The 23724-nt window shown below is 29.0% G+C and overlaps 1 protein-coding gene across 2 annotated transcripts in view; it reads left to right on the top strand.

Annotated features, from left to right (window-relative positions):
* Positions 1 to 141: 141 nt before the first annotated feature.
* LOC124815218 (repetitive organellar protein) overlaps positions 142 to 23724 on the top strand; it is a 36952-nt gene continuing 13369 nt past the window's right edge. Inside the window, exons 1-4 of one of the 2 annotated variants that reach the window (XM_065816691.1) lie at positions 142 to 670; positions 9744 to 9828; positions 19237 to 19357; positions 19510 to 20025. In XM_065816691.1, the coding sequence (XP_065672763.1) occupies positions 516 to 670; positions 9744 to 9828; positions 19237 to 19357; positions 19510 to 20025 (877 nt within the window). In that variant the 5' untranslated portion in view covers positions 142 to 515. The remainder of the gene's footprint in view (positions 671 to 9743; positions 9829 to 19236; positions 19358 to 19509; positions 20026 to 23724) is intronic. The other variant, XM_065816692.1, reaches the window with a different exon arrangement.

The raw sequence follows: 23724 nt of genomic DNA, 5'->3' as shown, positions 1-23724 counted from the left end.
ACAATAAAACTACTATATTGTTTAACCTCTCAATCGGCTTAGATTTGATATCTGACCCAAACAATGCCAAATAGCATGGCATACCCAATATCTTAAACGATACAAACATATACAGTTCTTGCACGCCTCAATAACAATCAGGCCTCATTGTGCACCCTTGGAAATGGTTCACTAAATATGCTGATCATCAACAACATTTTATATTAGTAATACAGGAAATGTTCTCAGATTAAGAAAAAAAATTACATTATTTTTATATTAATAGAAAATTTACGTGACTTTAATTTTGGTTTTTATATAAAATTTATGCAAACTGTATTAAAAAAAATGCAAAAATTTTTTTGACGTAAAATGGTTTAACGTGTGGAACAGAGTATTTCTTTCCATTGGTACAAACGTTAATCAGCTACATAGCTAAAATATTATAAAACTTAAAGTCCTGTTGAATAGAAAGATGTTTTTAGAGGGTTTATGATTTAATAAAAGACTTTAATCGTGCTCGTCGTGCATCTGATATGTCGAATAAAAAGAGAAATCTGTTGTTTCAAATTTTTATATTTGCCTGCTCTTTGATGAGCATTATTTCACAAGTTTTTGAACTGACTGAAGTGTCTTTTGACTTGTATACTCGAGATAAAGATGTAATGCTTGTTGAATTTATAATGCCGTGGTAAGTCTATTATGTTGTTACAATCACCAACCTTGTTTTTATACACTATTATTATATTTCATATACCGTTTATTATGATAATAGTGTGGGGGTTCCTGTTTCAAATTTATTTGTTTAATGCCATTTTATATAATTGGAGTAATATAAGAGCATTATAAGGAGCAGAGTAACAAAAAAATTGTCTATTGTCGGAATACTGTTGGAACAAAAATTGAAGGCCATGTTTTACTTCATACCATAAAAAAATTACAACAGAAACCTTCGTTAAATTACGATAAATTACGTGAAAAATAGCAATTGCTGCCAATTCGTTGAGTAATTTATATAGAAATGTTCCGAATACTATTTGATTTATGTTATCGTATTTTATAATATTTAAGCAATTTGCATCCCATGTAAAACACGCCCATGTATGAGGGAGGGAGGGGGGGCGGAGAATTTACGTTTAAATCTCTAGTTATTTTAGGTTTATAATCTATTGTTTTTCAATTGAGTTATAATGTGAGCAATACACTTACGAATACAAAACACTTACGAATACAGAATATTGGACATCTTAAAGAAAATATATAAGATCTCTAAAAACATGCTATATCGCTCTATAAACCAATGATAGGTGTTACTACAGAATCTTGAAAAGTTTTATTGTCAAGAAACAGATTGCTTGCGCCCCTCCTCTTTTCATAGTTTTACCCCTTCCTCCCCCATTGTAAAATTGTATATTCTCACTATTTATATATTTGTATATTAGTTTTAAGATAAGATAAAAATACTCTTATAAAATCTAAATAAAAGGAAGATTCATAAGCACTTTAAATTTGATATCGGTTTTATTCTGTAATACTTATTTAAATGTTTTTTTATAATAATATTCTCTAATATATTTTTATTAGTATTAGATTCAAAACAAAGACAATACCAACAATAACACCAGCGACAAAAACAAACAACAACATCAATAAAAACTGCAACAACATCAAGTTTGGCAGCAACAATAACGACAAGTACAATAGTGACTATACAAAGCAACAATACAAAGAACTGAAACATCGACTAAAACCAAACGTTTAGTAATAATAACACACTAAATAACAATAACAAAACAACAAGGTAGAAACTTTGTACCAGCTACATCCAGATACACCCATTTAAAAATCGTTATATAAAATATGACTTTATCATGCAAATACAGAAGCAGAAAAAAAAAACATTAAAAGTAAAAGTAAGTTTTTTGTCCATTTTTTAAAACGTAAAATCTTGATTGTCTATTTTATTAATTAATTTTTTCTTTTATTTAAACAATCTAAATGCTTTTATAAACAAACGCGTTCAACACAGTTAAAAAACACTAGAGTTGTGGTAATAAAGTTTTACACCAAAATTTTTAAATAATTGTTTAATAAAACTTTTATAAATTGAAAATTTTTTGAACTTTTATTATATCTTTAAAAACAATTTGTAAGATTTAAAAAATGTTATATTTATTTAGTAGGAGAGACTGGGGCTATTTGGTAACAGTATTTTATCAAAAATGCCAGAAATTACATAGAACTTTCCTAATTGACAATTTCATCTTTCATTGTAATATCGTTAGAGATCGTTTATATGCATAGAAAGAAAGGGGATTTATGTGTTTTTCTGACAAAAACGTAACTTTTGGAACACTGCTTGCTTTTTACTTTACGGAAAAAAAAGTTAGTTGTATGAAAAAAAATTGCTAAGATTCCAATCACAATCGATTTAATATTTTCAGTCAGTTTTTTTTTTCAATTGTTGCTCCCAGTGGGCACAGTACGTTTTTAAAACGTTCTTTGGACGTTTTTATTAGGTTTAAACCTTATAAAAACGTCTAAAAAACGTTTTAAAAACGTACCGTGCCCACAGGGCTGGCTACGTACCTTAGGAATTGTTCATAAATTACGCAACGCTATATTTCGTTAATAAATAAATCAAAAAAGATCAAAAGTTTTCCCTCGCCAAGCCTTAAATTATTATTAATTATAAAAAATTATAATAGTTCGTTAAGTTTAATGAAAATTTTTAAAATAAATTTAGCATTGCGTATTTTATGGACGTTGCGTAATTTATAGACGAGAAAATTTGTTTGTGCGATTAAACATAATCTGTTTTTCAAAGAAAGAAAAAAAAAAGGGACAATAAGCGGTTTTTAATAATTGAAGAGGAAATTTTCTTAAGAAGCATTTTTAAAAAAAAAAATGCTGGTGAAGATTTCGAGGAAAATTCTTTCTGCAATTAATTCCAGCAAGAGTAAAAACATTTTTACAACACTTTTAAGTGTTGTGAAAATGCAATTTTTAATATTATTATTATTTTTTTTGTAACTTATTTCGTCACTATATATTTTACATACATTTAACTTTTTTATATTTATAAATAAAATATTTATATAAATACATTTATAAATAAGATAAAAATTAGAATAATGATAGGAGCAAGTAGAAGACTGCAGTCTTATCATCAAGTCCCTTTCATTTGCAACTTTCCAATTTCCAAAAAAAAACAAAAAACCATTTGTATTGTGATATAATAATCATTTGTAGTCATCCAAAAGGGATAAATTATTTTAGTTATTCTTAATAATTCTTTTTTTGTTTTCTTACATTTTAAATAAGCATTTTGTTACAATATTTAAAAAACAAATATATATATATATATATATATATATATATATATATATATATATATATATATATATATATGTACATATATATATATATATAAATATATATATATATATATATATATATATATATATATATATATATATATATATATATATATATATATATATATATATATATATATATATATATATATATAATTTAAACGACATCTTTAATAGTATGTGTAATAATTTTATAAGCATTAAAACATCATATACGGTATCATACTATTTATTTCTTTTTATATTATATATATATATATATATATATATATATATATATATATATATATATATATATATGATCATTATTAAAAAATAAAAGAACCCGGGGACTCGAAGAAGACCATACCATACCGCTAGGAAATGTTCGTTTTAAAACTATATAAGATATTTACAAGATAAAAAATAAGTTAACGAAGTAAGAAACTTAAATTATTTCGTTAAAAATACAAGATGCATTATATCTATTATATATGTAGATTACAGTTGTAATTGATACCTATCAATTTTTATAAATTCATGTTAAAATAGAGAGTAAAAAGGAAGATCACTAAAAAAAAATCAGAAGTATATTGTTAAATCTTCAATTGTAAAAATGAGTTCTTTAAGCTTTAGTTTAAAAGAAAAAAAGTTACTTTGATGAACAAAATCATCAGTAAAATTTTTAAAAACTATTTTATTCTATAAGAATGGTCGCGATAGTCAATACAAAATTTAAAAAGATTTTTTTGAAAAATGGGCTGCTTAATAAAATTATCATTGCGTAAAATGTATTTATTTTTATCTTTTAATGAATACAAATTATGGAAAGAAATCGGGGATGAATTGGTTTTACATTTAAGCATAAAATAAAGAATATTAAAAATTTTAAGCTCATATTTATTAAAAACTTTCGTTTCAAATAATAGAGGCTTGACATGAGTATAACGGTCTTTAAAATATATATGACGTGCTACATGCTTCTGCTGACAATAAAGAGGTGTAAGTTTATTTTTATTTGTACTACCCCAAGCAATGTTTGCATAGTTTATATGACAATGAATAAATGAGTGATATAATTGTGCTAAAGTATTAGTGATCGGAAAATTTCGGTTTCGCTTTCGGCCGAAATTTTGCTTTTAACCGAAACCGAAATTTCGGTTTTGGTAGTTTTTTAAGTGTCGGTTCAAACCGAAATTTCGGTTCAACTTCAAACCAAAAACCGTAATTCAAAAAGCATTATTAAAATAATATTCAATTTTTTTCAAATTTAACTTTGTTGACAGATTTTTAATTAATTTTTTATATATAAATATTATATATTAATATAAATATTAAATATATTAATATACCTATCTAATATATTTATTTTTTTAATTTATAAAGTTAAGCATATTTTATGATTATAAACGCTTATAATCTAATTCTATAATTTATTCTATAAACGTCGTTCATATAAAATGTAAACGTTTTTTTTTCTGTAACAAATTTAGTTGAAAACATTGTAGCGTTTTTATAAAAAATTTAATTTGTTTTAATAAAATTTTGTTGACATTTCAAAAATTATTTTTTTAATTAATTACAAGTTAACATTTTACATTATATTCTTGAATAGTTCATTAATTTTTCAACATTTGTGGAATCTTGAAGTGAACAAAGAAAATTATTTGTTGACCAAAACTGTGATTTGTTTTCAAACATAATTTTTACCAAGATGGAAAAAAGTCGCCAAAAAAGTTGGGTTTTTGAAGCATTTTACAATCTCTATTAGTGATCCCAAGTACGTCAATTGCAAAATTTGCAATGGAAGAGCGTCACGTGGCTCTGATGATCCAAAGGGACAGACCAGCAGCGGCCTTTTGTCTCATCTCAAGACTCACCATCCTCTTGTCACCAACACCAGTCCAGCATCTTTAACGACAAGAACTCCAGAACCAGAAGTTCCTCAAAAAGAATTTTCCGGGCCAAAAGAAAACCGAAAGAGAACAACTCCTATCTTTAACATCAGGTCTAAAAAGCAAAGAACAGAGATGCTTTAGTCTACAATTCCAAACTGGGTTGAAACCAGTTCAAAAATTGAATCAAACTCAGAAAAAGGGCAGAAATTTCACAAGTCCATCTTTGAAATAATTATTCTTGACATGCAACCATGGTCTAATGTTAATGAAGCTGGTTTTTTGAGACACCATGCCATGATTGTTCCAAATTTTGAAAGTGCTAGTGAAAAATACGACAGAAGCATGCTGGACCCTGCATATGAGAAGATTAAAACTGCTCTAAAAGATCGTTTGGAAGAAGAAGAAGTCGAAACGGTCTCACCACGGATATTTAGGAAAGAAAATTCATTTCATTTCAAAAGACTGGGAAAAGATGAAGTTCTGCTTGTCCTGCTCCAAATTTGACGATCGTCACACAGCGGCAAACATTTATCAGAAGATTCAAGAAACAGCCGAGGACTGGGACATTACTTCAAAAACTGGTGTTTGCTTGAGGGACAATGCTGCAAATGTCAAGGCAGCCTTCAATGAACCAGGATGTGTCTATGAATCAGTTCGATGCCTCAACCATTCTCTTCAACTAGTTATCAAAAAAGAACTTTTTTCTATGGAAACAGTGGAAACCCTTGTTGAGAAATGCCCAAAACTTTGCACTCATGCCTCTCACGCAAATGTGTTTTATACAGAGCTCACAAACAACAAGAGAGTCAGATAGGCAACAAATATCGACTTGAGTTGAAAAATGATGTTGCAACAAGATGGAACTCGACTTTTTATATGCTGGAAAGAATTTTGCACCTTAAACCAGCTATTGCTGGCACTCAAGTTACCTTAAACCAGCTATTGCTGGCACTCTGCTCAAGTTGCCATCCTCTGGAATTGAATTTTCACGGGAAGACTGGAATATTTGTGAAAAAGTGGTTACAATTTTGGGTATTTTTGATGAAGCCACAAAACTGCTCTCGGGAAGTGAATCTTGCATCAGTTCTTGCATACCCATTGTGACAACTATAATCCAATCACTTGAAACAACAACTGGAGATGATGACATGATCACAATGCAGCAAGCAATGAAAACTGCTATGGAAAATCGTTTCTTGAACATGGAAAAGACTGAGCATTATTCCATTGCAACCTTACTTGACCCAAGGTTCAAACATTATTTTTTCCGGTCCCAGGATGCCTGTCATGCTGCCAAAAAATCCATCTTGACACAACTGGATTCTTTGCTACCATCTCTCAATGAATCCAAACCAATTTCCAAAGGAACCAGCCTTACAGGATTTTTTAACTTGATGAAAAACATCATTGCCAAATCTCAAGCAACAACAAACCAAAGTTCAAACTCCAGACTGACCAAAGAAGTGTTGAATGATTACTTGGACTCTCAGATATCTTCCGAATGTCTGGACTTCTGGAAGATTTATGAAAAAAATTCGAGTGGGGGAGTCAAGCTGGCCCTTGCCAAAATTGCCAAGAAGTTTCTGACTCCCCCACCAACATCAACTGATGTTGAAAGGTTGTTTTCAACTGCTGGAGATATACTAACCAACGAACGAAACAGACTTTTACCAGAAAATCTTGACAAACTTTTGTTTTGCCGAGAAAATCTAGCAAATGTTAACTTCCGTTATTAATTTACATCATTTCATTTATAACAACAAATCAACTCTTAATAAAACAAATATCAAAGGAGCATTGTTTAAACACGTTAGTTCTTACTTTTAAAAAATTTCGGTTTGAATTTCGGTAAAAGTTTTGCCAAAATTTTGGTTTCAGTTTCGGTTGAGAAATGCCGCAACCAAAATGAATCGAAACCGATATTTCGGCAATTCTAATTTCGGTCGATCACTATAAAGTATGTTTATTTAAAACATTTCTTGCTTTGTACAATATTCCTGTACTTTTTTTTAATTTGTATATTGTCAATAACAAGATGAGGCATGTTAATTGGCAATTTTTATTTTTTGAATGAACAGAATCTATTTAGTTTTATCAATGTTAAGAGATAATTTGTTAGTCTTAAACCAGTCAGATATATTAACTCGATGTTCACGTAATAAAATAGAGTTGGAATACTTTTGCTGACATAAATAAATTAGTGTCATCAGCAAATATAATTGCTCTTAAATCCGAGGCTTTGTATAGATCATTAATATATATAAGAAAAAGAAGAGATCCTAATACGAATCCTTGAGGAACTCCACATGTAATATTTAACAAATTTGATGAAAATGCTTCATAGCCTGTTATACCATAATATTTTCGTTTTTTAGCAAGAATTTTATGATCAATTATATCGAAAGCTATTGCTGAATCAATAAATATTCTCAATGTGAATTTGAAATTAGTAAACGAGTCTGATATACTTCTTGTTTGCTGAATTATTATTTTTGAATCCATATTGCATGTTTTATAATAATTTGTTTGCTAAAAGGTGATTGTATATTCTGTTGTACAAAATTCTTTCTAAAATTATAGAAAAAACAGAGAGGATAAAAATTGGACGATAGTGTTTAACATTTGTTTTTTCTCCTTGTTTAAATATAGGAATAATTTTTAATATTTTTAAATCATCACGAAAAACTCCATGACTAATAGAGCATTTAAAAAATTGGAAATATATGTCTTTTAAAACGCCAAAACAGCTTATAATAACATTCCCATTGACATCATCTGAACCAACTGCATTATTTGACTTTTTTATTTTTTTATGTTTGTAATTTACTTCTACTTTGGAAAAACCGAGGTCATAAATTTCAAAAAAAAAAAATAAAAAAAAAGATTTATATATTAAATTAATGTCTTTTGTAAAGTTAATAATGTCTTAATGAATTGAAGATAGTGGATATTTAAAAGATTCAAGATTTTTATTATGAAAAATTCGTTTTTTAAATGATTTTTTTTCATTATATAAAATTTTTGCATAAGTATCTATTGAAAACGCGATGATAATTTAATCTTTAACGATAGGAGAGTATGTTGACGGCATTTAAGTCAAATAGGCGTTGTTTGATTGCTACTTTAAAGAGATTTAATGACTTCATGTTTTTTACTCTTTAGGGATAGAATTCCATAGTCCGTAGTCCTCGAGATAAGATAGAGAAGTCAGTTTTTTTTTAAATAAAGTCTTCGGAATGTTAAAGTTGTGAAAAGAGTACTTTGTTGGGTATTTGTGATCAATAATAAAAAATTAATTAAAGAATGGAAAATGGTGGAAAATTTATTTTCAAATTATTATCATAATTATTTTCTAATTCTAAATAATATTTAGAATACCCGCAGTGTTGAAAAGTGTTACATTTGGTATAAAAAGTTTTAAAAACATTTGAAATTATACTTAAAAATATATTCATTCCAAACCGACGATTTCTATATTTATTCTTTATATAGTCGTTTTATTTCAATAATTTTTAGTAAGTGGTTGAAAAAAATAATCTTTCAAATCTTTGCTTCGAGTTAAAAATTAGTGTTCAATACTTTATAACTTCTTATTGGAAATAGTAAACTTCTATAAAAAAAAAACAACGGGTACGGGCTTATTAAGTTTTTATTAAATTTGTCTCCAGACCACCCGCAGCTCATTAAGACCCTTGCCTATTAATTGATGTTTTTAGAATTTTTACCCTTATTTTAAAACTCTCTCCTTTTTTTTGTTATGTTATGTATATAACATCAACAGAACTTTAAAAATGTTTCATTTTGTATTTTATAAAATCGGAAAAGATTAAATATGCACGCGACAATAATAAATATGCACGCGACAGGATTTGAACTTCGGAAATGCAGCGAGCTAACCACTTCGGCCACTAACGTTCTTATTGTTCAATAAATGTTTAAAACATTTAGCGATTGGTTTAACACTATTTACTAAATAAGAGACTTTATAAAACGGCAAATAATTGCTATAAATAAAAATTAGGGAGTTATTGCCGCAATGCGATTTTAAAGTAAAAATAAAACTGTAAAACTTCATATATGTTTTAACATTACACAGTTTAAAAATTAATTAAGTTCGATATTTGCATACACAATTGATTGGAAACGGTACTCACGACAGCCATTTGTTAATAACTATATTATTGAGTTTTAATGGTTATATTATGTATTGATCATTAAGTTGCTCAATATATAATATGATAATTGACTTAAGTTTATAACAACTAATTTGAAAGAAACCAAAAAAAAATTTCTGTTCACTTGTTGATTATTGTGTTATGCCATCTTTAAAATTTTTGAAGCGGTTGGTGTTTTTGCGTTTACACAAAAGTCTTTTTTAAATTTAAACCAAGTTTACAAGAAAAAATAAAAGTTATAACTATCATATGTTGTTTAAATGTGTGTGTATATTTACATACTGTCTTTAACGTGATAGGTCTATATATATTTACATATGTCTTTTACGTGATAGGTGCCGACACTGTCAAGCTTTACAACCAGAATGGGAAAAAGCCACACAAATTCTAGCAGAGAATAGAGAGTATGTTATGGGAAAGGTATTTTGATTTTTTCCGAACAAAACCTTTTTTCTATAAAATCATTATTACTTAACACGAACAATCATGTTCTTATCAAAAAAGGTTTGCTTGATTTGACTTCATACTTGTTGAAGTTAATTAAAATACATGAAGTAGTTTAAATCGGTTAATTGCAACTTAATGTTGTATAACATTTGCTTATGCTATAAACGTTTCATTCTTAAAAAGGAATCTAAAGAATCAAAGATAAAAGAAGTTAAAACATAGCCGCCATAGTTTTTGCTTTTCTGCTTAAAAAAATCTGATATTTTGTGCCAAGATCATGCAGTAATACTCTTTTAATTTTTAAATGGCACTTTTAATTTTCGCGCTTGCATAGGATTTGACGTGAAACATTGCTGTGTGTTTCCAATGTCTAAATATTTTGCGTAACACATTTGCGTACAAATATTCTTCACTTTTAATCACCTTTACTTTTATCCATTTTTTATCCATATTAGAAAATATATTGTCAAATAAAACAACTTTATTAAAAATAAGAAAAATAATAACCTTTTCTCTTTTAAAAAAAAATTAATCACAAAGCTTTGAATGAAGAAAAGCATACCATACCACCCCATAAAGTTTAATAAATCTTAAAATATAATTCAATAGGTATTAAATACATACATAGGTATCTTTATCAAATTCAGCATCATTGGGTGGTAAGTAAGCTTGTATAATTAAGTAATTGAGCTTCATAATATTAAAACTACATTCTAAGCATTTTCTACTAATTTGTCAGTCTCATCACAGATATTTGTTTCAAACACGCAGTTCAGTTAGCATACTAAGTCACAGTTTATCCTTTACGGTATTTCTCATAAAAAAAGTTTGATTCATCTGAAACTATATCACTTTCGACAGCTATTTAAAATGTTGCCTTTAACAAGTTTAAAAACGATATAATTATATACAATTGTTGTTAACAATAGTAAAGGTTTTTTTACCAAATCGTAATTATCAATACAAATTCAAAAGATGGTAATTATTTTTTTAAGGGTCTTTCTTGACTTAGCTGCTGGTCTGCTGGTCAGATCCAGGATTTACATGGCATGTTTAAAAGGTGCCAACATTTCTCTTGGCCTCTTAGCAAGTGGTTTGATAGCATTGGTACGAGAGCTCTATTTTGTCATAGAAAGTCTATGCTGTGAAGCTCCAGTCACTTCAGTGGGGATCTTTCCTTGGACAGGACATGCTCTAAAAAATACGTACAAAAATTCGATCTTTCCAAAAAGTACTTTGATCTCTTATTTTTGATCTCAGCTTTAATGGCTGATTCTGTGAACGCTACAGGGAACGTATAGAGCTTCCAAATAATTGATCTTGTTAAGATTTGATTTCCCTTATAAGCACTTGACATATTGGATCCATTATCGTATCCCTGATCGCGAGAGTTTTTAATATCCAAACCCAGCCTTGCATTCACATTATGGTTTCACACATGATGATGATAACCAGCTTTACAATCACATCGTTATAAGCTTGGCTATATCGACTTCTTTCTTCTTCTCGAAAGCTTCAACACACAAAAATCGTTCTTTGATTTGCCCGCGATTAATTTCTTTTTCATAGAGGAGAAAACGAATTACAAAAGTTATTTGCTCAGTGTGAGATTTATTGGGGACACCATCGACTATGATGATGAAATAGATACCATATTAAATTTCTTCGACAGCTGCTCTTCGGATGACACCACCTGATTCTTTGATAAATTCATTTTGATATGACGGAGAAAGGTAATCAGCACTCATTCCGGAGCCATTTTGGCATCTTACATCTTCCAAGCGGGATACAATCACGGGGTTGTGGCGATCAATAAGCTCCATATCGGCAAAAAAGTTTCTATTTCATTTCCCATTCACGTGTGTTGGAAACATAACTGTATATAATAATTCTAATTAAATTATTACAATATTTATATAAATATTTAAAATTGATATGAAGAGAACTTTATAATAAGCTACCTAAAAAAAAAAAAATTCATAGAAGCCAAGAAAAGAGCCACATTCCGCGATTCCACGAAGAATTTTCCTCCATTTACCTATCTCTGAGTTAATTTGGAGCTCTAAATTTATATCAGTGGAGCCGGCTTGGTGCTGCTTTACATAATCTATAAGTTTACTCTATTGATCCATAGCTCCTTCGTTCCAACGAAGCAGGGGAGATTCCTCGCTTCTTGGTACTGCTCTCTCGAACAATCTTTTTGACTTAAAACAACTGGCCACAAAGAGGGTTAAGCATTAATTATTACAGAGTCAGATTGGGCATCACATTCTCCCCTTTTGGGTAAAGTTCCTCCTTCTGAATCTGATGAGTTACTTTGAAATTTATTTAGCTCAGCTTCAGATGAATTGTTTGAGGCCCCCACTAATCCACAGTCCTTCGAATCACGCATATTGTGTGCACCAGGCTATCTTAAAAGAGGAAAAAGCTAATTGGTTCCTCTAGGCCATTATGGACTTACTGGGAGTTATGGTCATATTAGTAGGGATCCTTAATAAAAAAAGATAGTTATAACAACAAAGATTATGGTGCCAGAGGTTGTTAAAGAAAAAAAAAAAATGATACAAAAAACAGTTAACCTACTGGAGGACTTGATTGCGTGTTTGGAACCAAGGCATTTTTTTTTCTGTGTTATGGTTATAAGTTCCATATCCTATAAAGTCTGACTATTTTTTGTTTCTTTTTCAGCTTTTTTATTAGTTATAGCACGGTTTAGAGCACCGAAAGTTTTTTTTCGACCCATTTTTTAGAATACACCTGATTATAAAACAATACTAATTATGAATTATAAATGTTTTGTAATTTATAATTTATAGTTGTAACTTATAATTATAAATTACAAATGTTTTATTATTTATGATTAGTTTATAAACAAAGGTTTTAATATCGTATTTCTGCACTTGTACTCAAAAAACACAAATTTTTTTAATAGAATAATTGGATTGAACTTGTCAACCGCAGAAATAAAAACTTAAAACAAAAGTTATAATACTTTTTAAATTTTTTTAGGTTCCCCAAGAAGTCCTCACGGTCGTATCACAGAACACTCTATCCTAACCGATCTCACAAAACTTGAACAGAGATAGCTTTGAATCGCCGATCTCATGCTTCTAAGGCAAGCGCGCTACCAATATCTAAAAAAAATATAAAGGATAGATTATGGCATGATGAGCACCTTAAGCGAAAATTGAAATATTTTAAAGAATAATTATGCTGCACTAAAAATTTTTGGATCCAGCATAAACAATTTTTAGAGATCCACTACTCATGATCTATTTAGATATTTAGACACCCAAAAATTTTTCTTAAAAACACAGAAGTTTTAAAAACGTAGCGATATGTTACCCTGACCACTTGATAATATGAACACTTTAAATTAGCTTAAAGAATATACATTAGGCAAAAAAATACCAACCTGACAACTAGAATTAATTTGTAGAATATAATAATTTGTTGTTAACAAACCTATAACCTTTTCTTAAATTATCAACCAACTCATTAACCTTTAATCATCAACTATAAAAAAAGATAAAACTCATTATCAATCAATCATCTTTTTTAATCAAACACTTATTTAATCAACATAAACACTTATATTAACCGTAAACCAAAAGCTTCATTTCATCAAGTTTTACCAACGCATCAAATTGAAATTTCTATATTTTCACCAACGATTTGAAAAATTTGTTGTTCTTCTATTGGGTTTAAAGTAGGCATTCCATCTACTATAAACCCGATGCAAAAACTCAAATACTTGATAATTGGCATGGTCCTGGTAGAGGCAAGGTGGCTTATTCGCCTAAATAATGCAACACTATGATTCTCTTTTTTGCTTCAACAGTCAAATACCAGAAAGTAAAGACTTTATTGTAAAATCCTCAACAAAAGTCTCATTTGTTTCAACTTCTTTAACAACCGGGTTGCTCATCTATGGAAAGCATTAACGAAAATGTCAGTGCTATAAGTGCCGACTGCTTCAAAGCAAAATTTGATCCACTACCATTATAATTACCACAGCGCATCATCCCTCGTGCAATTAAGCACGAGCTAGCATGGCTAACTGTTCATGGGCTCACAGAATACGTTCGTTTCCGTCTAATTTAACTCAACATCTGCCATTAAAGTTTTAAAAACTTAAATGGCAGATGAACTAATTTTAGAAACTTAATGATAAGTAGGTTTTTAACCGTCGTGCGACTAAATTTAGAGACTTACTTTATTTTGATCATTACTATATTTATGGTATTCAAACGAATCGTGACTTTGGAAAAATGAAAACAAATAAATACTAAAATATTTTTTTACAAACTTTCAATGCTTTTGTAAATAGCTAAAAAAAAAAATTATCCAAAGTAATTTTGCGTAAAGTAAATATATTTTTTAGTAAGTATGTATTTACAGTATTACTCTTTAAATATGTCCTTTACATATACCCAGTGGGCACGGGACCTAAAAACGACTTCTTTTAAACGTTCAAAAAACGTCCAAAACGTTCAAAAGACGTTTAAAAGAGGTCTTTTATACGTCCTGTGCCCACTAGGTATGACTTGAAAAGATTGCGTAAACGAGTTATTAAACCTATTTGCATATTACCACACTATCTTGATTATGGTACTATTTTGATTTTAATACAAATTTAATTTCTTAAAATTATTAAAAGAATCGGTGCCATCATCTCTAAAAAAATTTTTATTCATTAAATCATATTTAGTAGAGATTGACCAAAAATGTCAACAGCATTAGCTCCATTACTCCTGCAAATCTTATATGATAGTTGAGGCAAGTTTATAAATTTGGTACTTAAATTGAATCGATAACTTTCTAAATAAAGGATAAAACAAGAAATTGAATTTAATGATTATAATGATTTCACAGTCGAAAATATAATTCAACACTTGTATTCATAATAATAAAGATTTTAACCTACCTTTGAGTCTCTTTTGTATATTTAATAGCTGCATAATCTGTAAAAACATCATGAATCTTTTGACGAATCAATTTATTCTTTTTAATGCATGTTTTATTATTATCATTGGTTTTATTTTATTTTATTTTTTTTAAAGAGTTTTGCTACGGTAAAATATTTATTTATTGAATTTTCAATATTACCAGTTATTGTATTTTATCTTTTTAATACTTATATTGCTCATGCGGAAATAACAAACATAGTTTTGCAATGTTTTATTTATGTTATACTTCTTTTTGGTATAAATCCGTAAATGAAAATGGTTTCAACTACAGTAAAACTGATGTTTCAAATCACCTTTCAATATCCGGCATTAAAACCCAGAGAGAAAGCAACCATTATATGTTCGGTTTTCCTAATGTTAGAGAGTTTAATAAAAAGGAGCTTGCTTTAAATATAAAAGAAAATGCTGAAAAGCAGAACAAAGTCTATATAAAAAAGCAGGCAATTCAGACAGATTCATAAAATAAATATGTGGTCATAAAACTGTGACAATCAAATAACGAATTCAGAAATGACGCAAATTTTAAAAAGGTCTAGTAAACCTGGTAAATCAGATTCAGACAATTCAAGTTCAGAAACTGGTAAATAGGTGAAGGGATCTTTAGCAAATCTAGCAAGAAAGGTTGACAGGTAGAGCATTTCAAACTGTGATGCAGCCTCTATTACCACAGTTTTATCAAATTGTGATGCAGCCTCACTTACCGTAGCTGTATTGGTGAGTTTGGTATTGTGACTAATGCAATAAAGAAAGAAAAACACTGAAGTAAAGAATAAGAGAGAGGATAATGTTATGAAAACAATTTCAAGAAAATGATAACAGATGTACTGATAATATTACTTCTCTGTATTTTGATGATAGAAATGGTCATACATATACCAGGGGAAAAAAAGACAGGTAAATTGTATGTGGGTACTAAGAAAAGAGCACATATGCTCGTTGTTAAACCTGGAAGTAACTATCTATCACATGTTTTATCAAAATCAATGTTAGCCCAGGTTCTAAAGAAGGAGTAATACACTTAGAGTAAACTTAGAGAAAGCATTAGTAGGTCCGTCACAATTTTTTACTTGCCTTCTGCACAAAAGTAAAGTTTATATTTACTTAATGAATTATGATATATTTTTAAACAGCTTGATGGTCCATTATTAGTTTGTTAATAGGCAAAAGTTTGTTAACAGGACCAATTGGTAAAGCCATACAGATATGTGAAAACATATTTTTAACCTACTATAGGATTAACTGTATTATCAAATAAACGGATTAACTGTATTATCAAATGAAGAACTTTATGATATTAATAAAGATCAACAGTATATGAACAACATTATTCCGGCCATTAAGAGTAGGAATGTTTAGGTCAATTAAGAAGGTTTCATGTGGTTTTTGGCACTTACTGATAAAATGCTCGAAAAATATACGTAATTCGTCGAGTTACCCCTGCTGCCTACTAGCACCAGTAAAAAAAAATTTTTTGTATACACTTTTGTATACGCTTAAAGATTTTGCAAAAGTTGTGCAAATTTTTATGACCATAACTATACAATTTATTTAAGCAATTATTTTAAGCAGTTATACTAATGACTAATTATAAATGCAGCTATAGATCCCTTGAGTGAAAAAAAAAGCGAGTATTTTGAAGCTGTGAAAACTTGTTTTAACAAGTTTTATTTTTTAATAAAATAAAAAGCATGTAAAAAAAGTTGTAATCATGCACAATTAACTTGTGAAAAAAATATTCACAATAATCTCAAATATGTATAAGCCTTTACGTATCGTATTTGTTATTTTAAACAGGTTTTTAGGTAAATAGGTATCAGACCAAAAGCTTGCGTTTACGCTTCGTAAACATTCCGTTTATGTTTTAGTTGAGTTAATTGAGGTTATTTATATAGTTCCACAAAATTGGTCCACGGCGAGAACTTATTTGTTTATAAATTAGGTTTTATCTTTTAACTTAATTTTTATAACCTATAATATTTTTGATGAACTGGTTTATTAGAATGCAATTGAATGAAATAATGTTTTATTTTTTGGCTTCGTTGAAGTCTCTGCGGTTCTCGGTCTGGGCTCTTTAGAAGGAATTAAAACATGGATATACAGTAAACTCCCGTGTATTCAAATTTACTTTGAATACCCGAATTTCAAATTTACTTTGAATACCCGAAGTTTTGAGTAACTGAAAATCCACACTAAATCCACATAATTTCAAATAACCATAAAACTTTTACTGAACTTAAATATAAAAAGAAACTGGTATTTGAAATAAAATGCTGCGTAAATCTTTTTTTTCTAAAATAACAAATATTTTACAAATATTTGTGACAAAAAGTTGTACATTTTTAGTTTTCCTTTTCTAAAGAGTGTTTGTAAAACCTCTCCATATGAGATTTGGTGGTTATCTGATTTTGCAACCGCTGTTTTCAAAAAGAAGTTAGCACTTAAGTAACTCTATTACAAATACAGTATCTCGTAATTCTGATTTTTTTATAAATACAATACCTGATAATTTTGACTTTTCCGGAGGTACGTTGTTTAACTTCTCGTCTGTTTTCTTCTCTTCGTTTGACTTTTTATAGTAATTAGTCATTTCTATAGAGTAATTACTCTTTTACCAAAAAAACATAATATGCTAAAACAATGTTTTACTAATTAAAAACTGATTCTTATAGCTTTTTTTAAATTCAAGTTAATTGAAGAGGCTGTAAACTAGGGAGAAAACAAATTTAAGTTAATTGAAGAGGCTGTGAACTAGGGAGAAAACATATTCAAGTTAATTGAAGAGGCTGTCAACTAGGGAGAAAACAAATTTAAGTTAATTGAAGAGGCTGTGAACTAGGGAGAAAACAAATTTAAGTTAATTGAAGAGGCTGTAAACTAGGGAGAAAACAAAGATACGAGAACCCTTTTGTCAACCAAGACTCTTTAGAATAATTGTAAGATGATGAGTTTGTTGCAATAACGTATTTTTAAATTGTAAAAATGGTTGTTTTCAAGTAAACATAACAACTGTTTCGGTTAACTTTCTAGGTTTCAAACAATGTCAGATTTTCGCAAAAAGTCTCAAACACTTGACGGGATTTTTTTTTTTTTGTCAAAGAAAACAAAAAATCACTTCGAACGAATGTGATTTCTATTAACTACATGTTTAAACAGTTGAAGAATATTTACATGTTAATTTTATTAATAAAAATCCACGAGGAAGGAAAACCGCATGAATAATCAGAAATTTTTGAAAAGCGTTAATTAGTTGAACGGGGCAGCCGAGAAGATAAGCGGACGGACCTGTTTGTTTGAAAAAATCTAATTTACTAATTTTTAAGAAAATTATTTTTTATCATTATCCAACATTTTCGTAGAAATTAACTGACATACTAAACTTACTAAAATGACAAATAAATATTCTTCATCTCAATTAAAGGTTTGATAAACCGGGAATTTACCAGTTTTATAAACCGGGGGTAAAATCATTTATGGCTGGTAAGCTGTTGAGTAAATTTCAGGATAAATTTGCAAAAAGATATAAAACATTTTTTTATAATAAAGTTGACAATTATTTAGAAAAATAATATTTTTGATGAAATTTCAAATTAATTGGTGAACTTTTATCTAGTCCAAGATAATACAATTTTTTCATGTTTGTTTTTGGCGGGGAGATTTTTTTAGATAGGTTTGTTTTGGGCGTGATCTACTTTTAAATTTTTTGTCAAGTCTTGTAAAATTTTGTAAACTCAAACTCTAATTATTGCAATTTTTAGCAAATTATTATAGTTAATGTTGTTATTAACTTAATTTATTTTGCTATTACCTTATATGAAACAGTTTTGAAAATAACAATTTTATTATTAATCAGTTAACTTATTTAAGTTTTTATTAAAAAGAGAAATTTTAAAATAATTGCTTTTTTTAGCGAAGTGACGGCTATTTAATATTTTATATATGTGTTTTAATTTATTTTATTTTAATTTGATTCATGTTAAAGAAGTTATATTTAACAACAAAAATATATATCATTCATATCTTTTTGAGCCTCTATCTGCATAAGTTATAATATATATATATATTATAACTGAGTATATTTAGGTATATAGGTATATAACTATATATATTACAAATGTATATAATTGTAACACTTGTAAAATATTTGTATTGTAAAATTGATTAATGCCGTTATTAATTTAATTTATATTGTTATTATTTTAATTTACATTGTTATACTTGATTTAAATAGATGGTATTTTGTCACATCTTGTACAAAACACTATTCTCCCCCTCCCCCTCCCCCACTTTCCTTCTTTATACTTCTTATTATATTATTGTAAAGAATTTTGGATCTTTGTGCCTCTCTTAACTTCTTATTGTCACATTTTCGCTACGCAGCCAATTAAAACTGTTGTTAAAATTGATTTGTTAGGTAAATTGTTGGGAGAGCGGGAAATCTCTTTGTGATAAACTAAAAATTGCCATGTATCCAGAAATCCGGTTATATAGACATGGTGTGTATACAGAAACCTACGAAGGCGAAAGAACTGCAGGTTTGTAAAATTAGCCTATTATGCTTCAAGATTTTATTATATAAATGTACTTAAACAGGAAGCATTTTAAGTCAGAATCCAAGTTTATTCTTTTGTTATTTTTTTAATCTTTTTTTATAAATTTCAAAATTGTTTAAAAATTATTATTTTAGCTGCTCTTCTGGATTTTGTTCAAAGAGCTCAAGCAACAGCAGGTCACGTAGGGCCACCTGCAACTTCTTCTGTATTGCAAGCTCCAGTGGCAACTCCTCCTGCACCTCAACAAGTTGCAATACAGCCAGCTGTTTTGAAACCAACTATGCCACCTTTGCAATATCCTCAGTATAATCCAACACCTCAGTCTTATCCACCGGCATATCCACCTGAAATGCCAAGTGTAAGTTACTCTTCACAGCCTAATCAGCCCCCATTGCAACAGCAACTTTATCCTCCGAAGGTTCAACTTCCACCTTATTATCCCCCACCACCTCCCCCAAGGTTACCGCCACCAATGCGACAAGTACCTCAGCCGTACAAACCATTGGCACCACCATATCTCCCACCTACACCGCCAAAAATGGTGGTAACCTCTGAGCAATTCTATACAACTCCTCTAAGTGGTGCATACCAAGCACCCCCCGGAGCAATAAATTTACCAATCCAAACTATTTCAGCTAAACCAGATCAAGGTAATTACTTTTAGTAATCTATTTTTAACTACTTGTTAATTTAATTGTTGTGTATGTAAGTTTTGTTTTCAAATTCCACTTTATTAAAAACCTTAAATCTTTAATTATATATGTGTGTAATATATGTGCAAATATGTGTTTTATTTAAACAAATATGTATTGTTTGAACAAATATGTGCATCGTTTATTGGCTTACTTCAACAAAATTTTATTTTACAAATTAATTTCTAGATTCAAAGTTTTTTTAAAAAGATTTATGCACATTTTTCTAAATGTTGAAAACACAACTAATTATTAATCAAAAATAAAATTATTTGAAACTTTTAAAAATAGCACGTAATAAAATAATATTTTTATTGCTTTTAAAGTAATTTACGTACATTTACGTATATTTAACAATCTTTTAACAATCATTAGAGGTTGTATTTAAAGGAAATGCAAAAATATTACTGCAAAAAAAGAGTTTTATAGTTTAACACCATCCGATAAAACGAGAAACGAGGGTATGATTTTAAAGAATAATGAAAACATGTTGTAGCATTAGGCAAAGCAGATAACAAATATAATAAAAAAATATATTAAAAAACTATTTTATTTGAAGAATTGAAGAATTGAAAATTATTTTAACAATTACAAGAAACAATTCAATGAAGTCAAATATGATCATTAAAAAACTTCACATATTTGGAAATTTAATAAGTGTAGTTTTAGTTGGTGACCAAGAAAAAGCTTGAGTTTAATGCCAAAAAGGTACGAAGTGCACCCTCAAACTTACAGAAAAAAATGAAAAAATTAATTATAACTTAAACAACTGCGTCTATTCATCACGCTTCTACTTACCACTTTTCGTCGTTTATAAACCAAAAAGATATAATTGGTATAAAATCATGGTGCAATGATGGTCAAATCAGCACAGTGTATACATGATCAGGTTTGGGATAGATATAGAAATCATATTTTATTGAGTGGCTGGAATGGCTATTCATACAAGCAGAAAAAGCGATTGGCTAAAAAAATGTCATTGAAAATGATTAAACAACATCCGATTGGTCTGCCTGATAGGCAGTCCAAGCACCGTAAGTATTTCAGATGAATATTCCCAGTGGAAACGGGACCTAAAAAAGACGTTCAAAACGTTCAAAAGACGTTTAAAAGACGTCTTTTTTACGCCCGGTGTCCACTGAGTTTTTACGAAACACAAATCTCAGATAAAAATAGTTTAGAATCTGTCTGCATTGAAAACATTTATGCAACATATTAATGTCTCATAAATATATCCACCATCCTAAAAAAAATTATGAAAGAATTGAAAAAGAAGGTAAGGTGGTAGAGCACAATTAAATTACAAATTTTTGATCAAAATATGAAAAAAAAAATTTTTAATTCATCTTATTCAAAATTTTATTCTCTTTCTTTTGATGTAAGTATGGAACTGAAACTATTTTTGGAAATGTGTTAAAAATCTTCATTTGCAAAATTATTTACCTTAGCAACACCGTAGCAACCACAAACATACCCTCGTTTATTATATATGTTGAGCAAAATTGCAAGCTAATTTGTCTTTTTGTTGTGTCTATCATGCTTGTAATTGTTTATTTATCATCTTTGCTTTTAAAGAAATTGAATTTTGCTGTAGGACGATTTAAAGATTCATGTTGTTATTGTTGTATTAGACCCTAGTTTTGTTAGTATTGTATTAGAGATTTATTGTTAATTATTAATAAGTTGTAAGATCTATCATAGATAACAAATGATAATGGCATAGTTCCGAAGAATGTTAAAGTTTTCGAAGATTCTTGTATCAAGTCTATATGCTCAAGTGAAAGGAAACAAAAACAATAACTGATTTTTATACTAATTCTTTTCCACTAACAGAAGACTATTTTATTATTGTGCATTTTTACTTACTTGAAGGCATTTTGCAAACTCTTGTATGTTCAGAATGTTTTTGCAACATTGTTGTAAAAGATGATATTTTAAAAAGACAAAGATTCTCTCATGTTCTAACAATAAACTGTGATAATTGTTCATGGAATAAAATAATTAATACTTCCCCAGAGATAAAGAAGGGGGAAACTAAAGGTCAAAATACATACGGGGTAAATGTACGTTCTGCAAAAGCTTTCCGCGAAATTGGCTGTGATTTTTTTTTTTTGTGTTTTTTTTTTTTTTTTTTTGTGTGGCTTGTGGTAGTTTTGATCTTAAACGTGGTGGCGATGACAATAGTAGGCTCCACATTCTGAATGCTAAGAAATACTATTAGATTATGAAGATTCATAATTTAATGCAAACACTTTAACATGTCGTCTGCATTTTAATCATAATTTTCAAAAAAGCAGCAAATTAAACTAGTCCCACACATTATTTCAAAGCCTCTTTGTACTGTTATAAATAACTCATTTAAAAGTGGTATTTTCCCAGATGTTTTTAAAGTTGCCAAAGTTATTCCAATATTTAAAAAAGGCTCTTTACTAGATTTCACAAATTATCGACCCATCTCCTTGCTTTCTAATATAGGTAAACTATTTGAGAAGGCAATGCATATTAGGCTTTATGCTTTTCTTGAAAAATTTAAATGTTTTTACACCCATCAGTATGGATTTCGTGCCAATCACTCCACAACTCATGCTCTCATTGAAATGACTGAACTGATTAGAAAAGCAATTGATGACAAATATTTTGCATGCGGTGTATTTGTCGATTTACAGAAAGCGTTCGATACAGTAGATCATTCAATTTTGTTAAAAAAATTAGAATATTATGGGATCAGAGGCGTACCCCTTAAATGGTTTATTTCGTACTTAAACAATAGAACACAATTTGTTGCTATTAATGACTCAAAATCTACCCTTGTAAAATGTTCTAATGGTGTTCCACAGGGTTCAGTATTGGGACCACTGCTTTTCCTTCTTTATATTAATGATCTTCATACGTCCATTAAGTTTGCTACTGTTTACCACTTTGCTGATGACACTAACCTAATGCTAATTAATAAATCCTTAAAAAAAATTAACAAACACATTAACCATGATCTTGCCAATCTAGTTCAGTGGCTTCGCTCCAACAAACTTTTTCTAAACTCTAACAAAACTGAACTTATTATCTTTAAATCAAATAAAACAAAAATCTATAAACATATGAACTTTAGATTAAGTGGCAAAAAAATTGAACCTGTTAACTCAATTAAATATCTTGGTATAAAAATTAATTCAAATCTTTCCTTTTTATCCCACTGTGAAGACTTAGCAATGAAACTAAGTAGATCTAATGGTACGTTGGCCAAAGTTCGCCATTATGTTAATCTTGAAACACTTTTCAACATATACCATGCTATTTTCGGCTCACATCTTATATATGCATGCCAAGTATGGGGGCAGTCCCATCAACAAGCTCTTATTAGGTTATCCCACCTCCAAAACAAGGCTTTAAAAATTATTTATTTTCAGAATATTAAATTTAATTCTAATGTGCTCTATCTAACTTCTAAAGTATTAAAACTATGTGACTATATTCAATTTTCAAACTGCCAATTTGTCTGGAACCACCAACACAATAACCTACCTTTAACTTTCATCAATTTCTTTTCCAAAAGTGCCAACTCTCGTTATCACCTTCGTTCCAATAGTAATTTAAACCTGTCTGTCTCTAAACATTGCTCTCATAAATACGGACATAAATCTATAAAGTATCAAAGCATTA

This window comes from Hydra vulgaris, chromosome 13, assembly GCF_038396675.1.
Source record: "Hydra vulgaris chromosome 13, alternate assembly HydraT2T_AEP".
In the NCBI taxonomy this organism is placed as follows: domain Eukaryota; kingdom Metazoa; phylum Cnidaria; class Hydrozoa; order Anthoathecata; family Hydridae; genus Hydra; species Hydra vulgaris.
This window is presented reverse-complemented; position numbering and strand designations above follow the sequence as displayed.